Genomic DNA, 19,350 nt, shown 5'->3' with positions numbered 1-19,350 from the left:
TAAAATATGTGTTTTAATAATTATAAAAGTTCGCGCCGCAGATGCGTGAAAATAAATATTAGTACAGAAGTACCGCTTTAAGTATGCGCACTAGTTATGTGTGCGATTATTAAAAGCGCACGTTCAAGTTTCACTGGATATTTATATCGAACACATATTGTTTTGTTATTGTTTTTATTTTTCTCAACGAATGAATACATTTTAATGCATTTATGATAATAGAGAAAAATGCAATTTAAAAAAAGAGTCTATATAAAGGGAAAATATCGTCGATATGTCCCTTGAATGCTTTATAATTTGAATAAAACATAGTTTGTTGGGAAATTTAATGTTATGTTAGAGCATGTGTTATTGCATTTAAAACGAGACGGGTTATCGAAAAGTTACCGAAAGTTTGTATGGTACCACACTTGCATGTATATCCAACTGTGTGTACCATTATCGTTTCTAGCCAGCCTTATCGCGCTAACAGCCTAGCCTCTGCTCAGCCAAGGGAGCCAGAGTCGATCTAAACTTTCGGCGATTTACCGATGATCACTGGAGCTGAAGTTATAGGTATGTAGACTTGATATCAAAATTCAATTACCCGATTAGGACCGGAAAAAGCCGAATGCCAAGATGATTTTCGTGCGTTTCCGTCAAAGGGTAAAATTACAATTTAAATCACAAACATGTTGTAGTTAAGTTTTCAAAGTATGGTCTCCATGCCAACTTTAAAAAAAAACACAGATATATTTTACCGGAAGGAAAATGATTTTCATAGCGAATTCCACTCGTGCACATTCAAATTCAATTATGAAAAGGACATATTGTTTGTTGCAGCCATTTCTGAACCCAGTGCAAGTACACTTAGATGATTTCCCTATTACTTACATTGAATTCAAAAACAAATTGTCCCTATAGTTTTAGTTATGTTAAAACTTAAAAAATGGACTGAACTTTAAATTATGAAACCGACAAAAAATCATTCTTAAGAGGATTTGTTTATAGATTGATATTTCGCTCCTGCAATGTTGATTTTCGATTTATTAAAAACATAACTTGTTGCACCTCGAAATGACTCCCTCGTAATCGCTTAACACATGTAAAAACGGCTTTCGTTGTGAAGTATTCTGGACTCTAGCCGCATGGGATAGGTGACCGTTTAGTCAGAAGTAATAGTTTAACTGATTTAATATTCTTATACTTGTATAAATTACAATTCTTCTATCTTTACTATACAGATGTAAAAGGTTGCAACGGTATACACATATTTTGGAGCTAATATTGTTTCTACAAAACTGTTTTTTCTTAATTGAACTGTTTAACAAAATCTTCTGAAAAGTTTCCTGTATGTTGTATACTCTTAAGGGTAAAAATATTAATTATGTTGATATTTAGTTACAATGAGTTAAATTACATAACAATACAAAGAAAAAGATGATTCATGACAAGAGACCTTTACTACTAACATACTAAGTGAAAAGAAGGCTTAACATTTTAACTTTCGGTCAAGTATACTCTTTGGACAGACCAACAAATGAAAGAGATAGTACGCAATATATATACATATATATATATATATATATATATATATATATATATATATATATATATATATATATATATATATATATATACCATCACTACGTTACAAACATCACAAATGTAAAATAATGTTACGAATTAAAGCACACATCATAAATAATTCCTTTGTTTATATACCTATCGATATTAGACATATTACATTTGTTAGTAGATAATTAACCATTTGCATTCAATAACTCGAAGCCTTCACGAATATTAAAGTTCCGTTGAACTTTTTTAAACCTCTTAGTTAAGTATCCGATTAAATAGTTAAAGTAACGTGATCTACACATTTATTTTCCATTAAAAGTCAATTGAGAAAAGCAAAGCGGTGTCTTCTATTATTCTTGGTAACTGCTTTTTTCTTATGATTCTCGTTTATCCAGCTTCTTGTTAGAAACATTGCACACTTTCAGTTTGTTGTGAAGGACCTGAATGTAATCCTCTGCAAAGTACAGTAGCTGACGCATTGCAAGTAACGCCAGGATGCTGATGTTGTCATCCAGCTCTATCTCATTCTCGTAATTCTTCACCGGAAGTATGTTGTTTCTAGGCAACCCGAGAAGGCCGGATACCTTGTTCACAGCGGCCTCAATATTTTTGCTCGTGAAAACGTTGGATGTGTTACTTTCAACATCCTGACAGACAAGGTCGACTTTAGTGAGGAGCACTGCTTGTGGAATTCCTTAAATGCAGCTAAAATACAATACGAGTTTGTTTCCAACACTATTATAAAACAACTTGAGCTATTACTTAATATGATCTACAACTTAAATAGCGTTGTTAAGGAGATTAAGATAAAATCATTAATTTCTCTATATGACCATCGCTGTAAAAGTACAAAATTGACATTGAAGTTGTTGTCAAAATATTTTAAAACTCTCAAATGCCTTTCCCAATGAAGATCTATGTAAATCGAGATGTTTTCGGTTTTACCCAAGATGACCGTAAGTCTGCAATCTTGTAGCTCATACACTCAAAAAATATGTCAGACAATAACTTTCAGATATAAAGTGAGAATTTCAAATAAATTGAACAAAACATGAACGCAAGGATTAAACAAAACACATTTCACATCACAGATGACCACCAAGCAGCCATTTGTAAATGTATCGATTCTAAATTCTATTGCTCATTATGTAAATGTAAACAGTTTCACTAACATCTGCCAAATGGTATAAAAGCAGTGCGCTTGAAAAAATGGCCAAACACAAAAAAACGATATAACATAAACAACGCTTATGCAAGTTGTCAAACGACTGTAAATTTAATGCATGTCTCCACTACATATAATGTGACAAAATCCAAAATGGCGGTCAGTTGGCTATTTTGAACGTACACCGCGCACATTTTTTCTCATTACTATTCCTTTTTCAATATAAGTCAGTAACATTTCATGTTAATCAAATACAAACTTAAAAGTTGTTTTAAAGCAAAACGGTAATACAGTATGGCCTTAATCCCGCTTATTAGATGTTATCCGAAAAAATGTCACACTATTCTACTGCTTATGAATAATAAGCATGTACAGTATTTTTAATTGGATAAAAAGTAAATATCATTTTTTTCCGCCTATAAAGATAGTTTACCTTTGCGATTCACAAGTCGTTGGAAAATTTGCATCTTCTCGACCAATTTCGGTTGCATGTCGCTAACAGATGCAGCGTCGAGCACAAACAGAACGCAGTGGATCTTTTCAGCAACCTTTGGAAGATGTACAAACCCGGGATTGTCGGGGCAGAATGATGCGGCTGGGTTAAACTGTAAAAATAAAGTAACATTGTAATAGGTATTTGTATTATATACCTATGTATATTATTTTCATACTTAGATACTAGAAACAAAATTCGTGAATTTCTGTTCGTGTAAGCCTAGAAACCGGACTATTATTTAAAATATTTAAACATGTTCGTCTGGCATCGGTAAGTATCGTTTTACCGCGAAAAACACAATGTTTACATGACATTAAATCGTTCTCGATTTGTTTTTTTATTACAACTATATGCAGACAATGGTATGTAATAACTTGACACATCAAACGTGACTGATACAAATTTCCAGATCAGTATACTTGCATACTACACTTTATATTTGCATACCCCAAACGCATAATACGCAGTCTTTTGAAAATAAGATCTCACACTCTGCGTTTAAACAATCATTATCATGTTGAGTTATTTAACTATTTTTTTCACAGAAACAACAAGCATGCAACAATGAAAGTCGCATTTGGCAAGGTATGTTTGTTAAAATTAATGTTAAAATTGTCATAGATTTCAGAATTACTTCGTAATGATCTGGAATATTTCCATGCAGCAAGTAGTTACACTCCAGAATGTCAAGACCTTGAGGGACTTCTAGACCACGTGTGTCACAGAGTCGGAAATTCAACGTCGCTCCAGAACGCACCTTGACCTCATAAGGGGTGTACTTAAAAACAATGAAACATAATCCTTTAAGTTGTAATTGAAATCAAATATAATAATCGTGTGAATCCATTGACCTTAAACATTTGAATGAATATACCAAATATAATACTTGTCTTCGCGGCTGAGTTAATATTAATAAAATTCATGCTTCACTCTTTCTCTTTTTTCAACTGAAATACATTCTAGATGTATGATTCAGGTTTGGCTCGTTTGCTTATTGCAATTTAAAATTTTGAGTGTTTGCAGACGCAAAGAGTGTCGTACATCTTTCTCTCGTTTATGATCTGTCAACCAACCGCAATTGTTATTCCATTGGCGGAGATCCCACAGGGAGCACTTTGCGAGATACGGCCCTTGAACACCGAGTTGATGGTGTTGTAGAAGCTGGACTTGCCCATCCCCACTGGACCCAGCATCAGTATCCGGACCTCTGACAGTCCCATCTCACAGCAAGGTTTGAACGACACGATTTCCTCGGTAAGTGTCTCCAGGTACTAAAATCCGAACAATTTATATTTGCATCACCAAAAATGTATATCAGAGTAAAATTATCATAGACCGCTTTGCTCGAATTCTTAATATAATTTATGCATTGTTGTATGTTTGTATGATTTAAAGAAAAACTTTTTTGAAAGGTATAACTATTCTTATACGTTTCACTTGTCATCTGAATGCGTTTAAAACTGGTATGTAAACAAACATCAAAACAATGTATTAATTAGGTGAGACCTTTACCTTTTTATTCCATTCCGGAGTTTTTCTCCACGGTTGTTGAGGAGTCTTTATCCGCTGCCCATCTGTATATAATTAATTCAAAAGCAGAACATTATGTGTTCATAAACAGTTTAGATCTGATACAATAATTCAATTATAAACATTGTATTGTTAAAACACGACCATATGCTCTGAATTTACACGTGCATGTGCAAGCATTAGATGAACATCGTCATTAAATAACGCTTGATCAGTACGTTAAGTATAGTGTTCTTTCGTTATTGAGTATAACATTTGTAATGAAACAATATATATAGCTAAAATATGCAGAATACGCCAGAGTAAAGGAAATCAGTGATGATATTATATCCGTAATTATTGTCATATGTCGTAATGAAACGATTACAACTATTTCAGTTAGAGGGCCGGCAAGGTTAATTTTGCTATTGTTTGCGGTGTAAAGGTCATAATTAAGAAGTGCCTTCAAAGATTATAACCAAGTTTTATAACGATCAGATTTAAACGATTTGAATGAGAGAGCGGACAAGAATTATGTGGCATTTTTTTTAATTCGAGTAATTAAGATGTCCTTCAGGTGATGCAATAAAAGAACGCTATTATAAAGGACATAAACTTATACCATAAATATACTTTCATTTTTGAGTATTCATCCAATAAAATTGATTAAATTTTAAATAGTTTTAATAGGAAACGATTTCAAAAACATAAGTTCAATGTTTATTCTTGTTTTCCTATAATCGGGTTATAACTCGTGGATTGATTATATAAACTATACTGTGACACCACTTCTGTATAGCCGAGTTTATGGGGTATTATATTTTTAAAGCAAAGGACCATGGTCAGGGGTTGGTTGGGGCTAATTATTTTCTGAAATTGTATACAGGTACTATTAAGTTATGATGCTTAAATTGCCAAAGTATAGGATCACACACACGCACGCACGCACGCACACACACACACACACACACACACAAACAAACGCGCACACACACAAACACACACACACACACGCACGCACGCACGCACGCACGCACGCACGCACGCACGCACGCACGCACACACACACACACACACACACACACACACACACACACACACACACACACACACACACACACACACACACACACACACACACAAACACAAACAAACAAACAAACAAACACACATTCTGTGCTGATAGCCTTTATGTACATAACTTTTTTCATCTGATTTCAAAATATAACGGAGAAGTGGTGTCCGAATTCTGTGCCGATATACATTACAAGAAGAGAGCTATAGTCTTCTGAGTGTCACCGTTCAAACGAAGCATTGGTGTCATATTAATCTTTTGTAAATACACAAGGCCAAATGTGCATAAGTAACGAAAATCTTCCTATATTATTAAATATATCAATTGAACGATAATGAGACAATCCAATGCAATATTCATTTACTGTTCGTCCCCTACCTGTTATGCCGTATACCTCCAAATCGGTCACTTGCATGTTGCCATTGTTTATTTTGTCGGAAGTAAGGCCTTGGTAGTCGAAGTTAGTTGGATTTATTCCGCCGTTGAGAGAGAAATAACCACCAGAGATGTTGATCGCACCAGTGAAAGACAGTAGATCGTGTCCACTACCAAAAGTTGGTCCATACGTAGAACCGCCATACAAACCACTTCCAATATTTGTATTTTTTATTTGGAAACTTGGTTGGTTTATTGCTGCCTGAATACCTCAGTTGAAAAATAAAAGCGTTTGCATCTTGTATATATTTGTTGCTGCTGGTCCAGCTCTCACTCGCATATCCCCCATACACCGATCCTTGTTGGTTGTAGAGAACAGTGACCGTGGGTCCCTGGTTGTCACACTTATGGTGGAATGTTGTAGCGTTACAGCCGTCCCTGGTTATCTTGTAGAGCAGGCTGAAGATCTTGGGTCCCGTGCATATCCAGGATTCTAGCTGATCCATGTAGTTATCCATCAACTGTAGAGTCATTCTCTATCTAAGCTAGAGCAAACATATTTTATAACAAACAGAACTTCAATTTGTGAACGGTTATGTAAAACTGTATATATACGTTAATATGTTTGAGACGTACTTTTTCTTTATACAACATAAACGTTGTATACATATATTATATACCAAATTCAGTGCCAGATTCGTTGACATTTAAGGTAAGTTTTATTTGCACTTGATTTTTAATAAAATCAAGCAGATATTTTGAACTAGTTGTAGGTGATGGTGTTTTTTTTTTCAAATCAAATATAACATTTGACACAGCAAATTAAATCCTTCATTGGACACTATATTAGAATATTAAAAAATATAATAATCAAAAATCCTATATTAAAATAGTGAAGAGTTTGTTTGAAGTAATAGATACGATATCAAACGAGTGCTTAATAAAGCTTATGTGCCAGATAGTTACTGAATACGTGTGGTCTTGTTGGAGAGACACATCGATTGATTGAGTGGTATGTGAGATTGTGAGAGAGTCAACATGCGATAAAACGCTTTTATTATTTATCAAGTGCGTGTATAAAAACGTGTTCCAATGGGCGTGCTTGTGAGCTATGGCGTTTGAGACAGATAAGTGATACAGTCATAATTAAATAGATATACTCGTTTGCAAAAGCGATAATTCAATATTCGCCTATAAAAGTTGTTTACATGTTTGATCGTTATATCTGTATAAAATACGCTATTATCGGTAATAACAATTTGAAAGACATGTGTATGCACAAGTATTTGGATCTCTCATGTTGATTAATCGTCATTATATTTAGTCCAAGATAACACGAGGTCGGCATTAATCGGAACAACGTGAGACATATTAAAAGGTTTTTATTTAATTCCGTTTTGCCAAAATCGATGAATAAACGAGCTTGTTTACTTTTCAAAACGGTTGGTGATAAGTTTTATGAAAATATTTTTTTATTTTTATTATTTTGGTCCGATCTAGTTATATTCGTGTGTCGATTTTCCCCATACATGGAATTAGATTGGCATATCAAATTTGTTCTTATGTATCAGCGTAGATTATAATATGTTCACTCCATATCCTAATGAGTCGACATTCTGTAGAAGATTCGATATACATGTATCATCAGTTTTTTTTATTATTTGCAATTCACCTCTAAGATGCATACTATAATTACAAAGTGTACGTTTTGTTCGAATTAGCCACGTTCTCCCCTAAACCATGCTAGATTTCAAATTATTTAAAAACACACACATTTCGTAAGTTCTTCATATTATCGACCCAAGCCTTATAAATGAGTGTCATTTTCTGAAAATATTTGACATGTAATATTTGATAAACAACAATACAAAAAGAAACATACTAAAATTAAGACGATTTAACTCATACACACTTTACATTAATTACTCAGATTAACATATTCATACTAATCCTATATTTACGTATATCTAACATCAAGAAGTCAAATAAAATTGATTTAACCTGTTTACCTTGTTATATCACAACCAATACCGTTCACTTTCGTTTTGTACACATGCGGACCAATTCACTTCCGTGTATACATCCGAAACGATATTTCAAAGTGCAACTGATATCACGTTATCATTAATCACATTTCAAATTCAAAGGGAGTGAATCGTTTTAAAGAAACAATTTTGACTGTATAATTGAACTGTTAAAACATGCTTGGACAAAACAAATGTGCATTTAATGTTGTAAAAATTTTGAATAAAACGCATTCATAAATTGTTATATCGCCATAGTATATGGTATTTAAAACGTATACTGCATGTGAAAAGAGACAGGTCAATGGAACGTTTACGTAAGCAGGTAGTGTTGTGAAAGTCATGTTTGTAACATATATTAAGACATTTACCTAGTACTGATATACTATAATAATAGTTGAATACTAATTTGGCGAAAAGGGTGGGAGTAGAATATAAGGGGTTTCCTACACAGTTGATATAATGTAAGTCTAGTAATTGATATGGTGTCTGGTATATGGTGTCAGGCTTGCAACCTGTGAGATCACGGGCCGGATCCGCACTATGAGAGCGTTCTTATTATCTCCCTCGAAAATACTAAGTGCTGTATCTATCAAGGAAATAGTCTAAGGCTGGTTCAATAAGCCTCACGCTTAAGATTCAACCAAGCTGACATGAATGCAGATAGGTTCTAAATTAATATGACATTTGATAAAATAGATAAATGTTTTCTGCAATATTTGTACTAAGTCACAGTATGCGGGAGGACCACCATCAACAAACATACTTGATCTTCTCATTACAATTCCTGCCGAATCGCGTTACACCGATACAACACATTCTGACTCAAAAACGTTTTATTAAAACCTTGTTTACAATTATGACACTTACGGCATATGATGGTACATTTCTTTCAGCAATCTATGTCGTTTGTAACAATTATCATGCCAAGGTAGTGACGCAATGAAAGTGCGTGTGCAGTTACGTATTTATATACAAAAATATGCCCTGATTATAACACCTTAATGATTTCATAGTAGGAAACTCTTGGTGTCGTCTACAATTGCTATTTTTCAGAATAGACATGTTTCATCCGACACCCTTATCATGTACATTTATTTTACGAAATTATGTTTCATTTTCAGTAAATTTGCGAGTGAACGTTATTTTACATCCATATTTGACTAATATAATAAGCAATTCATTGTTAAATTTGAAAATGTACATTAATGAATACATTTGAAATAAATGAACAAAAGAAAAATGGACGTTAGTAATCATTCCAGTACATCGTTTATGTTAATGTTTTAACTGAATTGGAAACAAATCTCCATACTGTAAGTACCTGGCTTCTGAAGTAGTTACTTGATTGCGTCATCCAGTTCAAGGACGCGAGGTTCCTGATATTTTTAAACACAGTCGCATTACATTTAAATATCATGTGTGTATGTGTGTCATTGATATATTAAAATTCGTAAATGTGAATAAAAGATTTGGCATATATGACTAGAATGAAACAGTTGATATTGCATTTTAGATGTATTTAATCGTTTGTCCCAAACAAAAAGATTAGAATGGATCCGTTAAATGGATGATAAACAAATCAGGCGATTTATTAACAATATCTTCATAATCTAAATGGTAGGCAAGTTATGACTCGGTAATACATATTATACAACTCGGTCTTTACAGATCTGTAACAAAACAACATCTTTCAATATGTCGATAAATAATGGGTTACAAATCGTACAAATGGATCACTAAAAATAAACTTAGAATAGGTTACAAATCGACAATGGATCGTATAAATGATTATGTAATTAATTCAAATACAATGTTAATATGAATGAATGGTCCATTGTTAAGAATAAATATTGACCTATTGTAAATAAGATCTCCCGCAGACAGACAAATGGATTGTCTGATTTTGATACGCTTTTCAATATGGGAGGCATACACATATTAGGAGAAAACTAACAGAATATGTCGTGACTTAACATTTGCGAAATAAAATAATAAAAGCAAAGGGGTGTTTTACTTCCTGAAGCAGTGTGCGGTCTATAATAAATTAATTGCTTATAGTATATCTTTTTTCAAGTGAAACACAAATAATAAAGTAACGTTCAAGTTCAACAATCCTAACATTAAGACCATCCATTCACACTAACATGATTCATATTGCCTTACGTATGCAAAGTAAGGTTGAATGCACAACATTTCCACACTGATTCCCAAGATCAAAAATAGATCCCCGAAATTTATGTTGTCTTTCCTAAGAAAGAGTATGGATGAATACTCAATTTTTTGCTCACACTGTCCGATTCCAAAACCCCACATGTTTATATAAAATAGAAGTGCAATTCACCACATTAGCATATATGCACGTGTATACATCAATAGCAAGATCTGAAAATAATAATGGCGTTCCATCAATTTAGCTCAACTAATAATTGACTAATTAAGAGCTTAACACACCACTGTTTAGTAAGTAATAAGCTTATCTTAATGTTACCATATACAATAACCTACTGGTCATGACATAATGAATCAATGTATTACATTTTATTACAATAGTTCAATTATCTTTTAGTTATACGATTGAATATTCTGTTTTAGAGTATTATAACATTTTACTCAACATGTAAATTAAATATTGAACACTAGACTGTTGACTTGACATTACAATACCAATACATTTGTGTTACTATATGTTTCGTTATTCCTCATATAAAATTGATCAATGGTGCGAGGTTATTCATTGATTATTTTAATAGACTGGACAATGTGAGTACACTGCATGTATAACATACCTGTGTTTTGAACTAGGTGGCTTCACAAATGCATACATGTGTTTTTAACAAGGTGTGTACAATTGGGGCATGCTTTTTACGAAATTGATAAAGGACCACATCACCATGTTGACCACCAAATATAAACGCTGACCCTTGTGGTTTCAGAGAATAAGATTTAGAAGTAATTAACTTTATACATCTTTATAGATCATGTGACCCGTGGACGTGGCAAGTTTTAATCCCAGTGGCATGATTTGAGAAAACTTGGTAAACGACCACCATACAATGATGCATGAAAAATATCAAAGCTCTCGGCCTTGCGGTTCAAGAGAAACATATTTTGTTTTATAAAATACACGTAAGCACAACAAGTAACATCCTGGGCGGGGCCAATTTTGTCACCACGTGATTATTTGACCAAACTGTGTATCGGACCACCATACCATGTTACACAAGTGGTTTATGGTAAGGCTAAATCATAAAGTGACCAGGGGCGTGGATAGTTTTGACCTCAGGAAATAATTTGGACACACTCAGGAGAGAACCACAAGATAATGTTAGTCGCAAAATAGTAAAGCCCTTACTGTTGAGGGTTAAGAGAAGAGTTTTAGGTATTAATTTGTAAAATCTAATTTTCCTCCGGTGACCTGCATATGCAATTGACCTGAACGATTTGAACAACGGTAAAAAACAAATGGTTACACAAGGATCATGTCGGTGTTGTTTCATTTAAATCTGCCATTCGGTTCAGGAAAAGAAGATCTCACATGAAAACGGTTAACGGACCCACGCACGCACATACGGACGACGGAAAATACGGTTTCTTAAAAGATCACCATGGGATCTGTGTAGGTATAAAACTAGTATTTTTATTGTTGTAGTTCTTTTTTACATATTGATGCATGGTAGAGGTCATAATCTTGTTAATGTTTGCAAGCTTCATGGACCCTGAACGATCAGCACTAGATGAGATGTAAGAACTCTCCTACTTGAAATAAGGAGTGTTCTTACTAACCACTTAAGGAAAAATAAAGAAAGCAACGAAACGGGGATCTTCTTATTCAACCTACACTTCACAAAGTAGCAAATTAATACAAAGAACATATCTCATGTGCAGAATTTGTTAAAACAGAAACAAATCAATACGAGAAGAGGATTACGATAACATCCCTGAAACAGACGATGATAACAACATCACTGAGACAGATAATGATAACAACAGCACTGACACTGATGATGATAACAACATCACTGTGACACTTGATGTTAACAACATCACTGAGACAGTGGATGCTAACAACATCACTGAGCCAGACGATGATAACAACATCACTGAGACAGATGATGATTACATCAACAATGATTAGGCGTTGATAGACAAATGATGATAACAACATCAATGAGGCAGAATATGATAACAACAGCACATAGAAAGATTATAATAACAACACCACTAAGAAAGATGATGATAGCAACATCACTGAGAAAGATGACGAAAACAACATCACTGCAAAATATGATGAACACAACATCACTGAGAAAGATGATGAAAGCAACATTACTGAGAAAGATGTTGATAAAGGCACTTTTGAAAATTATGAAAACAAAATCCCTTATAATAATAAGGACAAAAATTTCATTGCACAACAATAAAGACAAAAACACTTCGAAGGTAGATGATAAACATGTTACTATTTAAAACAAATGACTAAGCAAGATTATATATTTTATTTTGAAGTTTGTTTCTTAATTATCATAGTTAAGAGAACCATCTCAACACCCTAGTATTACGGATTTGGGAATCATACTAGTACGATATTAGAGTACACGCAGTGTTTTACTGTTGATGCTGATTATCTACAATATAACTATAAGATAATATTATTTGTACATGGCTTTACACCTTCACATGAACGAATATCGCATTTTGAATAACATGGACTGCAATCAAATTACATTACTTAATATTAACCAATCAAAGAAGTTAAAAGTTCAAAAATTTTAATGTTTATTAATATTATAAATCATCCTTAACGATTTGCAGTTTACTTTCCGAGTATTAAAATTAAACATAAAGTCGTCATAATGACATCGACGTAACATTCTAACACGAAATTAAGTTTTCGTACATCAAAGTATATGTTTTTTCACCAATAATAATAAAAAAAAGATGTTGCCGCAATCACAGCATTGACCCGTACACACAATATACGCTATAACGTAAGATCTCCGAGTCAAACATCGCAGATCGATTTGAACGTTCACTATTTGCACCTTGAAGTGACTGCCTTTTAATTGCTTAATACATGTGAAATCGCTATCGTTGTGAAGTATACTGGATTCTGGTCGCATACGGCAGGTGGCCGTTTTATCAGGAGAAATAGCTACTGATTTAATATCGTTATATTTTTACTATATATTCCTTGCACTACTTTTGTTATTGATAGTTTAATTGTATAACCACATTTGGCGCCTTACATTTCATGCATCTACACCAAGCTTCCTGTCTTGAATATTTATAATAAGATAGTTGTTTAACCTTTTATTATATAAATACGTGCCGCCAACTTCTATTTAGTACTGTTGTATTATGTTCAAATTTATTGCATACAATTAAAATTACGCATTGATTGTAAAGCATGCGGGGTTTTTCCAACACATTTTATTTCAAGCAGCAATCAAGAACATATAATAAGTAATACAATAATTTCAGAGATGAAAACGATGCATATGCAATACATATACAGTAACCCATAAACAGCGAATTTGATAATCAACAAAGAATTGAGTTTAGTAAAGTAAAGAATGTTTCTACCTTTACTTTACAAATGTACAAACAATGTAACAGTATACACGTATTTTTAAGGTGATGGCTCATGTTTATGTGTTGCATCTTTGCTTGATATTACATTACATAACAATACAAAGAAAACGACCTTTACTATTAACATACTAAGTGTGGATTGAAAAGAATGCTTAACTTGTTAACTCTCGGTAAAGTATACTATTGGGACAGTACAACAAATGAAAGAGATATTATGTAATATATATACCATCACTACGTAACATACATCACACATGTAAAATAATGTTAAGAATTAAAGAACACATCACACATAGTTATTTTGTTTATATACCGATTGATATTATACATATTTCATATGTTAGAAGATAATTAACCATTCGAATTCAATAACTCGCAGCCGTCTCGACTATTACAATTTCGCTAATTTCTGTTTTACCTAAAATTAAGTATCCGATTAAATAGTTAAAGTAACGAGGTATCCACATTTATGTTCAATTAGTAATCTTTGGAGTAAAGCCAAGCGGTGTGTTCTATTATTCTTGGTCACTGCCTTTTTTAAATGATTCTCGTTTATCACGCTTCTCGTACAAAATATCGCACGCTTTCAGTTTGGTATGTTGGACTGGAATGTAATCGTCTGCAAAGTACAGTAGCTGGCGCAGTGCCAGTAACGCCAGAATGCTGGTATTGTCATCCAGCTCCATTTCATTCTCGTAGTTTATCACCGGAAGAATGTGGTGTGTTGGCAACCCAAGAAGGTTTGATGCTTTGTCCACAGCGGCCTCAATTGTCTTGCTTACACGTTGGTGATGTTACTGGCCACATCCTGACAGGCCAGGTCGACTTTGGTTAAAAGGACTGCTTGTGGAATTCCTGAAATCGAATTAAACAAACAATGCATCACTATTTGAAAAGTGTTCTAATGTAATATTTAAACACAGTAGAGGAATACTGGAGCTGAGTAATGCCTTCACATATACTTTCTTACAAAAAGAGGTTTTACAATTAGTGTTATAATTCATCATTTGGTGTTTGAAATAGACAATGAAGTTATTGCAAAAATATAGTTATGCACGTGCGAATAATGATTGATGTGTTTCACGGTGGCACTCTTTATCCAAGATGGATACCTGTATGTCATCTTGGGAAAGTTATATCATACAAAACTCCTTGTTTCGAATAGGAAGTATGAACATTTCATGTTACATCATCTTGTTGAGGTATACACAGTTTCTTTTATAAGATATTTCAATAATTTAAAATAATATATAACATGTTGTTGTTTATGTCGACTCATGAACGTTTGGTCACAAGAACGAAATGTAACAAACGGGCATGAAATTATCCAATGTCATGCAAAGTTAAAGTAAAATACATCTAGAATGTCAACGATTTAACGATCTTCATATATATATATATATATATATATATATATATATATTCACACATATGGCCAGTTACGGGGTCTCTGATTTAGAAATAGGTTATGGGGTTCCCACTTTAAATACATGTATCTCCATACCCTTTTTTATCCGATATAAACACGAATTAAGGTATATAGGGGTACCTACTATATTATTGTATATAAATACGTCATTTATTTAACGTCTTATACAAGGAAATATATAGCGAACTTATTTGCGAGGTATATACAATTTCAATTTCAGACGTGATTGTGGTTTTCGATTTAAGACCTTATTGTGGGATTTGATTGCATTACCTCCCCTACACCCCCCTCATAGTAATTAAAGGAGCCTAGAATGCGGGGTTGTATATAGACCCCGTTTTTTATATTGACCTCGTAAGTACAGTCTGAAAACTACCGAGACCGCGTAACTGGCACTATATATTAGTATATATATATATATATATATATATATATATATATATATATATATATATATATATATATATATGCAATATATATACAGTAACCCAAACCCATAAAAAGCGAATTTATTCGAGATAAACCGCAGTAAATACATGTAAAATCGGGACTCGGGACAAATTTTTATATCGAGATATCGAATTATTCGACATAACGTAAATCGAGTTATGCGATGTTTATTAATATAGATAAAGAAGGAAAAAAGTTGGGACATTGAGCTTACTTCGACATATCGAGAAAATCGACATATCCGATGTCGAGATGACGAGAGTAGACTGTATGGGATGGGGATTTCAATGTATATCTGCTTCATTCTGCATCGTAGCTAGGCGCACACGCCGAAGTCTCCAATAGGAATATGTCTGTCTGTTTGTATGTCCGTGTATCTGGTTGTTCGCGCATATCTTTCTCCATATACATAAAAATAATCGACTGTGAACGAGTATCTATTAATAGATCCCAGAAAACGGAAATAACGTTGTTGTGAAATATACTTATCTCCCTCGAAACACAAAAATACTCATAATTTCACTGTATCTTCTAGATCCAACGTATTTCCGCTGTGTCTCTAACATAGTGTTAGGGTAGTTATGAAACCTGATCGGATCCTGCCCAAATACAACTATGGTTTCATGTTTGTAAAGATGTGTTGCGGTAAAAGCATGGGGCATATAACTGTGAATGAACCATCTTTTATTTGGATTGGGATTTCACAGTATATCTGCTTCATTCTGCATCGTAGCAAGGCGCACACGCCGAAGTCTTCAATAGGAATATTATATATATATATATATATATATATATATATATATATATATATATATATATACGCATTATATATATATATATATATATATATATATATATATATATATATATATATATATATATATATATATATATATATATATATATTCACACATATGGCCAGTTACGGGGTCTCTGATTTAGAAATAGGTTATGGGGTTCCCACTTTAAATACATGTATCTCCATACCCTTTTTTATCCGATATAAACACGAATTAAGGTATATAGGGGTACCTACTATTATTATTGTATATAAATACGTCATTTATTTAACGTCTTATACAAGGAAATATATAGCGAACTTATTTGCGAGGTATATACAATTTCAATTTCAGACCTGATTGTGGTTTTCGATTTAAGACCTTATTGTGAGATTTGATTGCATTACCTCCCCTACACCCCCCTCATAGTAATTAAAGGAGCCTAGAATGCGGGGTTGTATATAGACCCCGTTTTTTATATTGACCTCGTAAGTACAGTCTGAAAACTACCGAGACCGCGTAACTGGCACTATATATTGGTATATATATATATATATATATATATATATATATATATATATATATATATATATACGCAATCAAGCATTACCATCAAATAAAGACGAAGCAATTTGGTCTGGCATAAGTGCACATTACATTCGTGAAAATACATGAGCAACACGGTGTCTTTAAAGAGTTCTGTCAGGCCACTCCAAATTGATATGTTGGTCGACGGATTTGCCGCACCTATTTTTTCAAAATGGATTTTTTTTAACGCTCGCACTCATTTTTGTGTCCTTCTCATAGCGCATGTTTTGTTTTTTTAATTGTGATAAAAAAAATTAACGTTCTTTAGCAGAAACGATTTTGACGCTGGATACGAATGCCAAATATAGTGTTTCGTAACCCTTTTAATCGATAACTGCAGAAGCTAAAAATTCGATCGAGACGACCAGTATATGTTTCGCTGTCGTGACCGGTTTAACATATTGCGGTGAAAAGTTGTTGCAACCAACCCTTAAAAGTATAAACACATTTTCTACGTTCTGTGACTTATTTGAATGTGTTTGTTTACGTTCGAACATGCAACTATCAACAGATACCGTTGAAGCATGTTCAATTTCAAACAACATTGGGAAACGTAAGATTTAAAAAAATACTTTTTCTTCATTAAATGGGCATATGAACGGTATTTCCCTATATGTAGGCAAATTTTTTCCTATAACACAATTTTAAGTGAACATAAATTAAAAAGAAAAACATTAAATGCTGGTTCTAAAAGTTTCACAGGGACAATGTTTTATAATTTTGTTAAATACATGGTTGACGGAACATGTTTAACAGCTAGGTCCATGTATTTCAGAAACATCAAATAAGTTCTTTGTAATGTATAAATGTATTTCAGAAATATACAATACCGTACTAACCATCGATATGCCCCTTTTAAAATAAGGTAGCGACTATGTATTATATGCATGGCCTTTGTCCGACTGTCTGTCATTATCATTTTGATGATTGTCCCTCTTCAAGTGCTATTGCAACATGGTATACCTTTTCAAAGCTTGCAACATGATATACCTTTTCACAGCTTTCACTGTTTAAAACTTCAAACAAATATAAGCAGCAGTAGGTAGACATGTGTCCTTCACTTCAATGATATGGTTACATGTATATTTCGTGTTCAAAGGTCATATGCAACTTACTCCTGTAAATATGAGGTCGATATATATTCTTTATATAAGAATGGATTTGAATGTCAAATATAGCTGTTTAAACCCGTATCTCTTGATAAAGCAAAATTTTTCTATCAAAATGTGATTTTATTTTAATTATTCGCTCTTCGCTCGCTCGAGAATTTTCCAATTTTCAAAAAAAAAGTGTTTTTTTCGCTCCTCTCTTCAATTTAAAAAAAAATCCGTAGACCAACATATCAATTTGGAGATCTAAATATTAAAGTTAGTCCTATTTCTATTCAACTGAGCACAACAGCTTAGTTTGCGGTTTTATAAGCAATATAAAAAAATCGGTTTGAAACATTTCAAGCGTCTGTGAAAGGCTACTTAATTTTAAAGTGTTATGAACAGTAAATTATCAATGTTTCGAAACTTGTTTTCACATTTAGCCCAATCCTCTTGGTTGCGAGAGAATTACTGAAATTTGAAAATTTTTGGTTATAGACGCAATTAATTGGTAGTTGCACGACAGCAATAATACACATTTTCAATGTCATTTAAACTTACAGAAGTTGTTAGGGCGATTATAACAGAAGATTAACCAACCATCAAACTGTAAATAGCAAACAGCGCATGTTGTGCAATCACGGCGCGTCACCGTTGGGATAGGATGCAACAATGAAAATGTAAATAAAGCACACATTTGACATAATCAAACAACTGAGCCAGTTATCAGTTAGTTTCTTTTTTATATAAACAATTTTAAATATAGAATCTGGGCCCGTATTCGCCAAACAATTCTTAGACTTATGTCTAAGAATAAAGAATATGGTTTAAATTGATATATTCAATGATTGCTGGAATTTTGAGTAAAATTTGTTATTAAACACCTCCATCTATGGCATTGTTCATGTAGAACATTGTCTTAATGACATAATTACCAGTGGAGGCATCTATATATTCAAACAATGAATGCATTTTCTTGGTTCCAAGTTTTTTCTTTATTCTTAAGTCTTAGAATGGGTTGGTAAATACGGGCCCAGGTTAAGCAGATCCAAAGTCCTTACTTTCGTAAACATTAGATTGGGTTAGCAGGGTATTGATCTTACAAATAAGCATAATATGCCAACAGTTTCTAGATTTAAACAAAATCAAGAAGGTTGCTTTAACATTTTAATATCGACAATCTGGTAAGCTCTGTGAAAATCGTTTAAATGAAAGGT

General features: G+C 33.2%; 1 protein-coding gene across 1 annotated transcript; it reads right to left on the bottom strand.

Annotated features, from left to right (window-relative positions):
• Positions 1 to 1,631: 1,631 nt before the first annotated feature.
• Positions 1,632 to 8,267, bottom strand: LOC127862739 (interferon-induced protein 44-like). Its single transcript, XM_052402025.1, is given in 8 exon segments — positions 1,632 to 2,251; positions 3,156 to 3,327; positions 3,853 to 3,996; positions 4,292 to 4,489; positions 4,731 to 4,792; positions 6,181 to 6,339; positions 6,341 to 6,722; positions 8,187 to 8,267. Coding segments are annotated over 7 exon segments (1,425 nt in total). The 5' UTR covers positions 6,711 to 6,722; positions 8,187 to 8,267; the 3' UTR covers positions 1,632 to 1,931.
• Between the last annotated feature and the right edge of the window lie 11,083 nt (positions 8,268 to 19,350).

Source organism: Dreissena polymorpha, chromosome 1, assembly GCF_020536995.1.
Source record: "Dreissena polymorpha isolate Duluth1 chromosome 1, UMN_Dpol_1.0, whole genome shotgun sequence".
NCBI classification, from domain to species: Eukaryota; Metazoa; Mollusca; class Bivalvia; order Myida; family Dreissenidae; genus Dreissena; species Dreissena polymorpha.
The sequence above is the reverse complement of the archived record's forward strand: the minus strand, read 5'-3'. Positions and strand labels throughout refer to the sequence as shown.